The following is a 13,406-nucleotide window of genomic DNA, read 5'->3' as shown; positions in this document are numbered from 1 at the left end:
TTGTGGACGTTCTTTCAAGAATTAGGTGGCATTGTAATGCACTTTATTTATACTCTTGTCTTCTAGAACCCACTTCTTGAAAATTTATTTTCTGACATTTTAGAGGCTTGTTTGATATTAAACATCACAATTTTTGTTTTCATAAAACTGCAACAAAGATGGAGACCCTACAGCTGTATGCTGCTTTTATGTCCTCTACAGAAATGACCCCATTGTGTATTTGGTTAAAACCTTAATCTACATTATACATTTTTTATATTTACACACTAAGTATAAAATACCTGGGCATAATCTATTGTCAAAATTCTAAACATTAGCAGTAGATCAACTATTTAAATTCATATCTTCTCTAGAAATAAAAGCTTGTCAATATAAATACAGTTACTCTTTCTTTCCTCCAGGTTAGTATCTAGTGGCTTAGACACTGCATTCCAACTACAGTATACAGTTGCATTGGTAAAATTGTGCTGCACATCGCCAGCCAGTTATGTTGCCCTAAAAAGCCATACATTTGATGTCACTGAAGTGACTAAGCGATGACCATATTAGACTACCATCTTCTGTTCTCAACACAGCCTGATTGTCTGATGTGTCCCTCTCCCTTCTGTTGCCTTTCCAATGCTGTGGTCTTGGCTCCTGTCCTGGGCCTGTTCAGTTTGGTCCTCTGTCCTCCTGTGACCGCTCCATTTCTATGGGCCTCTCCCATATGGGACCTATAGAACCTTTACTTCCTCTATTTTACCGGCCACTGTCATGTATACAGGCTATGGGAGAGAAAAATAGATTTCTTTAGAAGAAAGATTGCCTATATTTTCTCAAACAGTCTGGCACACTGTAACAGCAGAGGTAAGGGGACAGTACATTCTCTGAGCCACGCTACCCTAGTGTTACCCAGACAGCTGTGACACTTACCCTCAGCTGGTGGCTTGAAGCTTTGGTAACATCTGAAGAGGATGATGAAAAGCAGCGCCTCGCCTCCCTGGAATATGATGTAGATCAGCGGGAACAGATACAGGGGGCCAATAACCTCTGGGGGAAAGGCCACTTTCAAGATGGTGGAACACAGCTGGATGTTCTGACAGCCTGTCTCCATAGAAATAGTCCTCCTGCATCTGAGAAAATATTTGTTACATGGTTTGCTCAACTGTATATTATTATTGATAGCTTGGCCCAGTCTATCCTTGAACTGATGAATACAGCAGTGCACTTACTGATGATTGACTTTGAAGATGGTGGACATGATGTATCCCAGCAGGTAGCCTGTCAGGGGCATCAGTGCAGCCGCTGCCATGAGTTGGGGTGAGAGAACCACCCACACTGTTCCCCCAATGGAGATGCCTGACATGACACCAATGGCCACGGAGGCAATTAGTAAGATGCTTAGACCAACCTGTGGAGTAAAAGCTCTGTCAAATCAAACGTGCTTTTACATACGATGTTTATTAATGTACTTTAGTAAATAGAAAATGCTATATGAATGAACTAGGATTAGAAACACAATTTTATATACCTTAAGATGTGTCACTTTGTTGACCAAAAATACAAGATCTGGAGTCAACCTCACCTTGATGATGATCTGAGAGTACTGTGGTACCCGGTGGTTGATGGCTATGCCAATGGCACAGGGCACTAGGGTCATGATGAGAGCTATGGTGATGCCAGTGTAAGGCACAGCGTTTTCCAAATTATTGAAGCCATGGCAATATAGGAAGAGCAGCAGAGGCATCATACCCAGGGCCAAAACAGTAGAACATGTGGTCATTACAATGCTGTAGGATATAAAGAGAAGGTGAGATTGAAACTTTTATAATTTCCATTCAATTTTCTGAGTTTTTGTGATATCCTTGCCAAATCTTAACAATAGAACATGTGTTATCTTTAGTTTAGCATTCATGCCATGTGCAAAATTATTCAAACCTTTGCATTTTTCTGTATTGTGAAACAATTGTATAAATGTTTTTGTCCAACATGTCCTGCCTAATCATTTTTCTAAATAAAACAAAACGTCAGATCAAAATGTCAATGAGTTCACCTTAGGTTCATGTCACCCTTCAGGGCCAGGGCGAAGATGTTGGAGAGGTTTCCCCCCGGACAGCAGCCACAGATCAGCACGGTCACAGCCTCGATGGCGCCCAGCTGGAAGATTTTGGCCAGGCTGAAGGCAGTGAGAGGCATGATACCAAACTGGGCCACCACTGCGATGGCCACCCCTTTGGGCTTCAGGATATGGGCCTTGATCTTGGAAATCTCCATGGTGCAGCCCAGGGACACCATGGTTATGAAGAGGATGATGATGGTGATGCCATTGATGGCCATGTCCATAACCGGGGAGAAGGGGGACTGGAAGCCAGTGGTGACATTATGAGGTGTGATGTTGTAGGTGTTGCCGCCATTCCAAGCTGTCTCATAGCCATCTCTGTACTGTCCCTCTGTCTGGTTCATGGTACCATTCATCCCAAAGCTGTTCGTTTACTTTATATTTATTGAGACACCGAACATAAAAAAAATGAAGAAACATATCTATGTCAATGGAGAGCAAATGTTTCTGTGTTGTCTCTTGGACTTGACCAACGGGAGAGTTACAACTCCTCCTGTCCACTCTATTACACTTCAGCCTTGTGATCTAAACTTTGAATGGTATCTACTCTAGACTTCCATGATGAGTATTACTATTTTTACAATAAGACAGTTTGGTACTAGCTACGTTACTCAATGACACCACACAATTAATATATTTGATGAGACTTGAACAATGCAATCTATGAATGTATTTTGCTACCAGGCAACATTTCACCTCAGAAGATGATTCAAATCTATCCTGCAGTGTTGATTGACTCCGTAGCTATGCTGATGATGACACACCAGTCCAGAGAGTTAATACACTACTCTATAAATGTATACCATCGTCACTCAGTTCTGACCGTACAGTGGTTAGTAAATACTTTCTTAATGCTATTTTTCTTAAAACTGCATTGTTGGCTAAGGGCTTGTAAGTAAACATTTTACTGTAAGGTCTACACCTGTTGTATTCGGTGCATGTGACAAGTAAAATGTGATTTGATTTGAGTATTAGCCTTTGGTGTTGCTCAGAGAGCTCTAAGATATTCTCCTTGTGACTTTCAGCTGCTAGAGAAGCTGAACGGATGAGGGACAAATGATTGTTCAAAGAATATCTCCCTTTTCTAGAATATGTGACTAAAGAGCAAACATATACATTTTATCACAATTAATTGGATAAGTACGATTTGTTTTTCTACATGGTTTGCTATCCTAATGCAGTTCCCTAGGCACCCACTGAAGGGCTATTCATCAACCCGTGCTATTCAGACCGCAACAAACAGGCACAGTGCCTCAAAGAATAGAGTGCAGTGGGGTGCCCAATCCTACACGGATTCAAAGAGGCCTTCAGTAGGGCGAATATAGGCATGTCTTAGAAGTGTCTCAGAACACGTCTCTAATGAAAATATCAGGACCCGAAAGGATATTCTTACAAAACAGAGTGCAGAAATACACTAAGTATACCAAACATTAGAAACACCTTCCTAATATTGAGTTGCACCCCCCCCCTTTTTGCCCTCAGAACAGCCTCAATTCGTCGTGGCATGGACTCTACAAGGTTCAAAAGCGTTCCACATGGATACTGGGCCATGTTGTCTACAATGCTTCCCACAGTTGTGTCAAGTTGGCTGAATATCCTTTGGGTGGTGGACCGTTCTTGATACACATGGGAAACTGTTGAGCGTAAAAAACCCAGCAGTGTTGCAGTTCTTGACATAAACCGGCACTTAAATCTGTTGTCTTGCCCATTAACCCTCTGAATGGCACACATGCATAATCCATGTCTCAATTGTCTCAAGGCTTAATTAGGTTTTATTATCTGTCTTTTTTTCTTGCCCTTACTCATTAGTATTTATTTGCATTTAATGAGATAAACTAAATCTAGATCTGCTTTATGTGTAAATTAGATTACTTTCATGCAGGTCATGTCTGTGTTTTAAACGTATGAGTCCTGAAGTGGCACTGTAGTTCAACTAGTTATTACATTGTTATTAAAGTCCAATTGATAAAAAGATAAATAAAGTAGATAACAATCCCAGATTATAATGCAAGTAGTAATGAATTTTCATGACACCTCAAGGCACTGTGATTATTTAAAAAGTATTTTCTTACCTTCATTGTGTGCAGTCTTGTGATGTTCAAGTCTCTGGTCCGCTGAGTGCTTTCTCTCTCTTCTCTCTCTCTCTTACGCCCCCTCTCTCACCCCTCTCTAGCACACACACTTTACCCATCCCTCCTCACATTCTTCTATCTAACACCATAGCTCTCTATCTAGAACCCCCTGTCACATGGCATTATGGTCACATGTTAGGGGGGCTAACTCCTGCGCAACAGGCTACATCTTCAAATTCATAACAATCATCACATTTCTGGCATTCTGGCCCTCTTACATCCTGGACATATCCACCTGAATATGTTTGTATATGACAGGGGATGTAAATGAGACAAAGGAATGCATGTATCTCTTCCCAATTCAACTTTCTTAGCAGAATTGACGTTAATTGGTTATTACCCAATCATCACCTAAAAACAGCTTGTTAGATATCCATGGTTAATGATGATGTCAACACTCTTATGTTTCAGGGCTCTAGAGCTAACATTCAGTACAGCTGAAGATAAGCTGATCACAATACTGTACCAATAAGTTCCAGTAAATGCTCATCCACACCTGCTAATATGAGATGCCAGCCCTGTCCCTTGTTTGGCTGTATTTCTATTAGACTTGAGTACCGTGGGAAAGCCCTGTTTAGCATCAATGGGTCAGATTGTGTGGACAGAGTGTAATTGTTGCCAAAGCACTTTAGGAGGATTTTTTTCTACTTGGCATTCATGCACATGTAGAAAGTAACAATGATTATTACACAACCAGGCTGAAAGTTCAATGCCTTTGCCTGCCAAAGGTGCCAGTCCTTTCAGGGGAGCCCCTCCTCACTTTATGCCATCCTTGGCAACTTGGGACCTTCCAGACACTACTCACACAACTGGGCCAGAGATGTCAAATAAGGCTGAGTTGTTGATTTTGTAAACAGTGTGTTACGGATTAGTTCAAAGAAATGTACTCAGAGCATGTACTGACCAGCTTGCAAGTGTCTTCACTGACATTGTCAACCTCTCCCAGGGGCTATGGTGGTCTGCTTAGTTCCCTCCTGTACTCCCTGTTCACACACGACTGCATGACCGCCACGACTCCAACACCATCACTAATTTGCAGAAGATACAACGGTGGTAGGCCTGACCACAGACGACAATGAGACAGCCTATAAGGGGGAGATCAGAGACCTGGCAGTCTGGTGCCAGGACAACAACCTCTCCCTCAATGTCAACAAGACAAAAGAGCTGATCGAGGACTACAGGAAACAGAGGGTCGAGCACGCCCCCATTCACATCGACGCCTATAGTGGAGCAGCTCGAGAGCTTCAAGTTGCTCTGTTTCCACATCACTAAGGGTCTATCATTGTTCAAACACACCAACACAATAGTGAAGAGGGCACAACAACGCCTCTTCCCCCTCAGGTGGCTGAAAAGATTTGGCATGGCATGATCCTCAAATAGTTCTACAGCTGCAGCATTGAACGCATCTTGACTGGCTGCATCACCGCTTGGTATGGCAGCTGCTTAGCATCCGACCGCAAGGCGCTACAGAGGGTAGAGCGAATGGCCCAATACATCCCTGGGGCCGAGCTCCCTGCCATCCAGGACCTCTATACCAGGCGGTGTCAGAGGAAGGCCCTAAAAATGCTCAAAGACTCAAGCCACCAAAGTCATAGACTGTTTTCTCTGCTACCGCACAGAAAGCAGTACCGTTGCACCATGTCTGGAACCAACAGGACCCTGAACAGCTTCTACCCCCGAGCCATAAGACTGCTAAATAGTTAGTTATCCAAAGAGCTACCTGGACTATCTGCATTGACCCTTTTTGCACTTACGTTTTTGACTCATCACACAGGGTGCAGCTACTGTTTACCATCTGTCACTTTATTCCTAGTTATATGTATATATCTACCTTAATTACCTCGTACCCTTGCACAACGACTCGGTATTGGAACCTCTTGTATATAACCAAGTTATCGTTCCTCATTGTGTATCTATTATTACGTGTTTTACTTTTCTATTATTTCTCTATTTGCTTTCTCTCTGCATTGTTGGGAAGTAAGCATTTCACTGTTAGTCCACACCTGTTGTGTGTTACAAATACCACATATGCATTCTGATTAAACATTTCACTGGAAACATTTATTTATGTGATACTATGCTTTGCACGCCATGAAAGAGCTTGAAGAAGAAAAAAAACTTATTTTCAAACCGAACCTGTGCTTTTCTTACTTGCTCACATTCCAGTGTTACAAAAATGTCCAGTGATCCCTTTCGCTGTAGTGGTTGTGGAGCTTAGGCTCACTGGGTGCACACAGCACCTCAGGAAACCGGCATTTACTGAAGTAGGCAGGCAGTTCATGAGACCTGTGTCCACAGGCAGTCCCCTAATATGTACACTGTTGGATAGTGTTTTACCACATCAAGTGAGCTATGTGTGGGTAAACTTATGCTTTGCAGTTCTTTGGAAAGTTGTAGCTATTTGAGAAATAAATTACTTTGACATTTACTCTTTATATGTGTAGTGGGTAATATTTAACATATTTATTATATATGCTGTATTATATATACCTCACATGCGACTCGTAATAAGACTAAGCAATTAGCCTATTCAAATGTTTATCTTTATCTGACTCTGTTTAACATTATACAAGGCATAAGCTTAAGTTGCAAAGCATTAACAAGCATTACAAGGCATTATTAAAAGCATGGTCAGAGAGAAAAAGAGAGACAAAGAAACCATGTTTGTGCCATGGCCCATAGCTCATGGGCGAGGGAGAGAGAAAGAAAGAGTGTAGGTAATGTATTTCACCAGCGCAACATAAGAGAAAGAGACAAAGAATCTAAGACCATTAATAACATCTGAGTTGTTTGGATTCATAATCTGAGTTGTTGACCAATAGTATTACTGTAAAGTTAACCTCTAATCAGATATCAAACCTACAGACCTGTAAAGACAACAGAACCTTTGCTTCTCAGATCTGTGACAATGGCGGTTGGAGATCAAGACAGAGAATGCTGAATTCCTAAGACAACACAGAGGAAATTGTTGCATACAGTTGATAAGAAGAGTCACTTCGGGGGCTGCCCTACATATATACAGTATCTTGATCAAGAAATATCTGAAGATTCTTTGGAGGAGAGGGGGAAATATGCCAATGGTTGTATGTTGGCCATTGTGTCATGGAAACGGCCGTGAGGGTTGAGGGTAGCATATGGTGTGGCTGGTGATGAATATGACATTAGAAAGAGCTGCAGAAGTACAGAAAGTGAAAGTGCTGGTTGTTTTATGGACACTAATTAAGTCAACAGGATGCAAGTTGCCTAGTTGGATTTAGTCTGGCCCTCTGTCTCTGGTAGTGCCTCCTTTGGATATTTATCATTTGACAGTGTCATTCTCTTTACTGCTAAAGAATTGGTGTCAAACATAACTTATACAAGAAGCACCGTCGAGTGTTTGTATCATCGACTGTAAGATCATCCATCAACCATCAGAGGATCACATAATTGCAGAATGTCAGATGGTTGGTAAAATGTATGTTTACTTATCCGATTGATTAGGTGAACACCAAACATAATCTCATTTATGAATTATAGCCTGTTTTCTGTGTGTTTTTGTTTTACAGTACATATACAAAACCCAGTTTTGCAGAGTTATTTCCTTGATTATCAAATATTATCCCGATCTGTGATATGCTTTTTTTGTTATTACATTTGAACTCAGCATACCCTCAGATTGCAGCAATGGGAATATTCAGGTGCTTGTAGGGAAACAGCAGGTTTATACAGGTCCTATGGAGAGAAGTGTATGATCAGGGTGAGAAGTGGGGGAGGGATGCTGAAACTGGGCTGCCATCTGGCCTCATAATCACAGGCTACAGAGGGAGAGGCCTGGTTATGATCACCGCATGCCTAATAGTCTTGTGATCCAGGGCCTTTGCAAACAAGAATGATAACCCTGAATGCTTAAACAGTTAACATGTATAGATTGTACATACATAGGCCTAATTCTGAATAACAATAAACAAGTAAAGTCAGCAATGATGATATTACTGTGAGTTCTCATCTGTGTGTAGTTTGATAATATATATATATATATATATATATATATATATATATATATATATATATATATATATATATATATATAATTTGAAAAAGTAGGTATTGGTCAAAGAGTCTGCCTGCCTGTCTGTCTCTGTACGTCTGTCTGGATCTCTTTCTATACATATGTATAAGTCGCTGAATTAGGATCAGCTATTTCAATGTGTAAGGCAAAATGATCAAAACAGATCCTTGAACAGTTGTAAGGGTATTTTGAGACTTTTCCGTAGCACGGGCGCGTCCAAATAAAGAAGCTTTGTGGGGAATATAGTCCAATTACAGACGGTCACATAATGGTAGGAATCAAACGAGTCACACCAAGGACATCAATACCCATACAACCTTTCGTCGTCGCACATGCGCTTTACAGACTGTTGTGTCCATGTGTAGGCGAATCACGTGTAGAGAATCCGTTGGTCGTCATGTCCCTGCTATAGGATTCGTTTCGTTCTTCGTTTCATTTTGGTTGCTAGCTATCTCCTGTGTTAATTTTAAACTATTTTAATTTTCTCATACATTTCACCGAAGAATGAGCGACAACGAAGATATCGATGTCGACAGTGACGTAAGTTAATGTGATTGCGTTAGTATTTTTGATTAGGGAAACGCGTGCTTTTCGTTGTTCCCTGGGGTATGTTAGCTGGCTCGATGAAATAGCTGGCAGATCAGAAATATTTTTCCACACAGTAGCCTGCAAACCCAATCAGCTGAGTAGCTTGCCAATGAAACAAAATACATGCATACATGATTACTCAACAAATGATAATTTCAATATATGCATCTATCATAATGTCATCAAATAAACTTTGTTTACTTGTTAGCGAATTTGACCAGTTTTAGCAATGTAGCTACCTAGCTAGCTAACACGGAGCTTGATTGTTATATTTGAAGCGGTGAACTGAACATCGCTTGCTAGCTGGCGCTAACTTGTCTAGAACAACAAACAGCGAGCGTTGCATGCGACGGCAAAAGCAGCAAGCTATGTAGTTAAATATTACCCCTATAACTCGCTTGCAAGGTCAGCTAGCTAATGTAGCTAATTAGGTAAGTCGGTGTAGAGCAGTGGTTCCCAAACAGGGGTACTTGGCCTATCCACAGGGGGTACTTGAGAAGACTCATCAGACCATAGGCTTAATGGTAAAATGCACGTGAGGTACTCCAGGCAGAGTAAAATTAAGTTGGTTGTACAGTAAGCGAAAAAGGTTGAGAGCCACTGGTGTAGAGAAGTGTAACGTTACAAGGGCAGTGTAATGTTTCTAAAGTTAGTTAGCTAGTTATACTTTGCGCTTGTACATTATGTAAAATGACAGTTATCTACAAGGCTCGTGCAATTTTTCAGGTTTGATGGGGAGTTATCAACCCTGAAAATATTAACGCATGAAAGGGTAGTCTCATCCCATAAACCAAGGGGAATTGTCCTTTGAAGCAAACCAAATGGTTATGAGCTAGTATTATGTTATGCAGAGGATAAGCCATTCAGAAGTCATGTCATTTTGTGTTTGTACTGTGCACCCCATGAGAGGAAATCATGTACATTGTGCCCTTACCATCATAGTTAATTTGTTTAGTCTTTTTGACAGGTTGTTCATACATTATCAATAGGTGATAAGATCGTGCATTGCATTTGGTGCTGTTAAAAGCAACACAAACATATGTTTTCATAGAGAACTAAAGGAGAGTTGCCCTCACACATTTTGATGAAGCTGGATGATGGATATCAGCTCAGGATAAGAACAGTGCTATTACACTGACTCATGCCATAATGTCTTCTATGCATTAATTCAATGCTGCTTGCTGAACCCCTTATAATGCTTGGTGATGAACATGGAGTCATAATATGTTTTGTTGGCTGTTTAGAGAGCAGAGGTAGCTGCCAAGCAACCAACATGTGGTACCATTCTATCCTCCTTAGAACATGAGACATTAGTGATTTCTAAAATAATATAACAAAGAAATATAAGCTAGAGGTCGGTGGTGATAAGGATCAGAGTGCATAGGAGGTAGTTTGGTATGTATGAGACAGACATTGTCCATAGCAACCAGTATTGTAGACTTCATACCAACAGTCAGTATTGATTCAACACTTTTATGTCATAAAAATCACGCATCAGTCTATATTTTGTCTAACTATTACTACAATTAACTCATTAGCAATCACAATATGAAATGTGTTCAATAATTGTGTTTCGATTTGGATGGGGATTGAAATGGTCAACTGAACATTGCTTGCTAGTTGGCACACACAAAAATAACACAAATACACGTTTCAACATTGCAGGAAGAAACACTTTTTTTAACACTTATTACTTGGCATCTTATTATTGCTATTTTGGTTGAAGCTGTTTTGTCTGTGGATCTCTCGTTGCAGGCAGACAAACGAGCACATCACAATGCGCTGGAGCGCAAACGTAGGGACCACATTAAAGACAGCTTCAGCAGTTTACGGGACTCTGTGCCTGCGTTACAAGGGGAGAAGGTTAGTAAAGTTAGTAATCGATATTTTCTACTTTCCAGCTCTGACTGACTGTAGAATGAATGCTATATGAAGTTAATTTGTATGAAATGTATGAATGTCCAAATGTATTAATGCTAAATGTACTGCTGTATCAATGATGATCAAATAAGCCTCAACCATTATTTTGAATGGTTTAGTTTTCATTTTCGTGAATGATTAGCTCAGTTATGAATTAGTTTGGATTTCTACTTGGTTCCAATAAGTGAATGGTATTTAGCCCATCTTGAATAACTGGGCCAGCAGTGCATGTTTCACCTGTAATACTGTGATAAGGACAAATGCAACATTGCCTCATGGCTGAGTTTGTCATTTGTTGCTGACAGCAATCTGTCAAACAGGCCTCCCGAGCTCAGATCCTAGACAAAGCCACAGACTACATCCAGTACATGAGACGGAAAAACCACACACACCAGCAGGACATTGACGACCTGAAGAAGCAGAATGCACTGCTGGAGCAGCAGGGTGAGTGGGGGCTCAAGGCCCAGGGACAACTGCAGTAGCAGGAGGGTGAGTGGTTGGGTCATGGGATCAGAACCATACTTATGCTGCTTTTCAGCTGTAACACCAGTGTTCCACTAGTCTATTCATCCTTATCTTATACTATGAACATTGTGTTTCCATAGCTAGGGCTGGCAGTGAAGACTTGAGAAGAGCAGAATCAACAACTTCTGCATAATCAAAACAGTTGCTTTGTAGGAACAGTTAGCCATTATTTAATGACAGCTGAGAAGTAACGGTGACCTGGCTTTGGCCCCAAGTGAGAGCAGGTACGCCAGAGCCGTGGCCCAGTGAGACGCAGGTGCCGGCCCACGTAGATAGAAACAGAAAAGTCTGAACCTTTTGAGTAAAACACTGGTAAATCCTGATTCGAAATGTGCCATTATGGATATGCTACTGATGGCTTTTTGCATTATCCCAATGAACAATATTTCATGGTGAAGGGAGAGACCGATACTTCTCCTGTTGTTTTCTGACTTGTGTTTCTCTGGGTGATTGCAGTCCGTGCACTGGAGAAAGCCAAGGGGAACACTACGCTCCAGGCCAACTATACATCCTCTGACAGCAGCTTGTACACCAACCCCAAGGGGAGCACAGTGTCCGCCTTTGATGGTGGCTCCGACTCCAGCTCTGAATCAGAGCCAGAGGAGCCGCCCAACAGAAAGAAGCTGCGTGTGGAGCCCAGCTAGACCCCATCCACAGTGCTATCGCTAGAGACTCTCTTATCTACCAGCCCACTCCTCCTGTTCAGTCTCTTTCCAGTCTTCTCATGCCAGTCCAGGAGACAGAGGGAAGACTGTGTGATAGAGCTGCTATCATATATACAATGCTTCAACCTTTCTCTTCCCTCGCCAGCATATTGTCACACCTTTCATGGCACAGCAACAACTCTCAACACCCTCAAAGTGAGGCGGCTCTGCAGTTTGAAGGAGTTAATGCGTTTAAAACCTAATTCTATTGATTCAGAATTGGATATGGAGGTGACCAGGTGTACAGCTTTAGTCTAGTTTACAACAAATAGCCCAATTTCTCTTTTTATGTCACCTCAATGAAACTGTTCAGAGTTTTGAGACTTAGGCAGACCTTTGAGAAATTGTCCTAAGGAATAGCTTACCTTGTTAATAGTTGTACTTTTTCACTAAAGAATTTGAAGTTGCTTTGGAAAAAATATATGTAATGCAACCCTCCTGAATCAGTGTAGATGGCTGATGTTTTCCGTCTTTGAAATATTTGTGTAATCAAATCCCTAAATTTAGAGTGATCGTTATATTGAAATGAATTTCGTATCCCATATTGTACATTTTTGTCATTTAGCTTGACCACTTGTCAATGGAGATAGATAGATGAACAATGTTGGCCTCATTTAATATATTCTCATCTCACAGGTTCAACACTTTGTTTTTATTTTTGTTATTCTCAAGGAAATTGAGATTTGAAGAAAAAAAGTTTCTTAAAATCCATACTGAATGTTACACAATGCAGTTAAAGGTAGTAACCTTTTATTTTTATGAAAGGAAAATAAATCCATATCAGTGTAGTGCATAACACTATACTCTTAAATGTCAATTCTACAAAGAAAAACTTATTTGGAAATATTTGCCGGTACTGGGAATGTTTCTTTTTTCTTTTCTTTTTTACAGAGATAATTAGTGTGTACAAAATAGATATTTGATTGATTCCATTTCATGGAAATTACAGATATGTTGTACATACTGCCAACAATTGTCTTGCAAGTTGAGGCATACCTTTGCTATGAGACTATTATAAATAAAACTATTTTATCCTTTAGTGCTGTGTGTAGAAGGGAGACCTGGTGAAGAGGGCAGCTTAAAGTGTATGCCCAAGCATACCTGACTGAGTTTTCTTTGTATTTTGTGCTTGTTGTTTGGTGAGTTTTCTTGGTATTGACTGCCAGTGCTGGGCAAGGTACATGTACACCTCTGCACTGTCATATGTGTCAACATTTTAAACCATACTTGTTCTAAGCACTGAGTGGCATGGTGTTGGCTGACCAATTGACACGGATGCTTTGAGGTGCGCACTGAGCACTTATCTGCACACCTGACACCCACTTTTCATGCAGGTACATGCATCTCAAAGGAGCCATCTTGATATCTGGTGGAGTAAATTAATGAGTTTC

The 13,406-nt window shown here is 40.9% G+C and overlaps 2 protein-coding genes across 5 annotated transcripts; one reads left to right on the top strand and one right to left on the bottom strand.

Moving 5' to 3' along the window:
- Positions 1 to 26: 26 nt before the first annotated feature.
- On the bottom strand, positions 27 to 4,307 carry LOC139553616 (hepatic sodium/bile acid cotransporter-like). Its single transcript, XM_071366149.1, has 6 exons — positions 4,171 to 4,307; positions 2,033 to 2,472; positions 1,565 to 1,769; positions 1,212 to 1,390; positions 913 to 1,112; positions 27 to 764 (listed from the first exon to the last, which is right to left on the bottom strand). The coding sequence occupies exons 2-6, from the start codon at positions 2,452 to 2,454 to the stop codon at positions 739 to 741; spliced, it is 1,032 nt and encodes a 343-aa protein (XP_071222250.1). The 5' UTR covers positions 2,455 to 2,472; positions 4,171 to 4,307; the 3' UTR covers positions 27 to 738.
- A 4,265-nt stretch (positions 4,308 to 8,572) lies between these two features.
- Positions 8,573 to 13,054, top strand: LOC139553613 (protein max-like). Of its 4 annotated transcripts, none has more exons than XM_071366139.1 (4): positions 8,573 to 8,818; positions 10,622 to 10,738; positions 11,092 to 11,230; positions 11,768 to 13,054. In XM_071366139.1, exons 1-4 carry the CDS (start codon positions 8,783 to 8,785, stop codon positions 11,953 to 11,955), a joined length of 480 nt encoding a protein of 159 aa, XP_071222240.1. In that variant the 5' UTR covers positions 8,573 to 8,782; the 3' UTR covers positions 11,956 to 13,054. The 4 variants fall into 4 exon arrangements, with proteins under 4 accessions (XP_071222240.1, XP_071222241.1, XP_071222244.1 ...); XM_071366140.1 differs by having other exon boundaries at positions 8,651 to 8,818; positions 10,622 to 10,729; XM_071366143.1 differs by having other exon boundaries at positions 8,654 to 8,818; positions 10,622 to 10,729; positions 11,107 to 11,230.
- The last annotated feature ends 352 nt before the right edge of the window (positions 13,055 to 13,406 follow it).

Source organism: Salvelinus alpinus, chromosome 25, assembly GCF_045679555.1.
Source record: "Salvelinus alpinus chromosome 25, SLU_Salpinus.1, whole genome shotgun sequence".
NCBI classification, from domain to species: Eukaryota; Metazoa; Chordata; class Actinopteri; order Salmoniformes; family Salmonidae; genus Salvelinus; species Salvelinus alpinus.
This window is presented reverse-complemented; position numbering and strand designations above follow the sequence as displayed.

Coding starts and splice junctions, on each gene's coding strand:
- LOC139553613 (XM_071366139.1), top strand. CDS start 8,783: ATGAGCGACAACGAAGATATCGATGTCGACAGTGAC. Junction 10,739..11,091: donor AAGGGGAGAAGGTTAGTAAA/GTTAGTAATCGA, acceptor TGTTGCTGACAG/CAATCTGTCAAACAGGCCTC. Junction 11,231..11,767: donor TGCACTGCTGGAGCAGCAGG/GTGAGTGGGGGC, acceptor GGGTGATTGCAG/TCCGTGCACTGGAGAAAGCC.
- LOC139553616 (XM_071366149.1), bottom strand. CDS start 2,454: ATGAATGGTACCATGAACCAGACAGAGGGACAGTACAGAGATGGCTAT. Junction 1,770..2,032: donor AAGGGTGACATGAACCTAAG/GTGAACTCATTG, acceptor TATATCCTACAG/CATTGTAATGACCACATGTT. Junction 765..912: donor CTTCAAGCCACCAGCTGAGG/GTAAGTGTCACA, acceptor TCTCTCCCATAG/CCTGTATACATGACAGTGGC.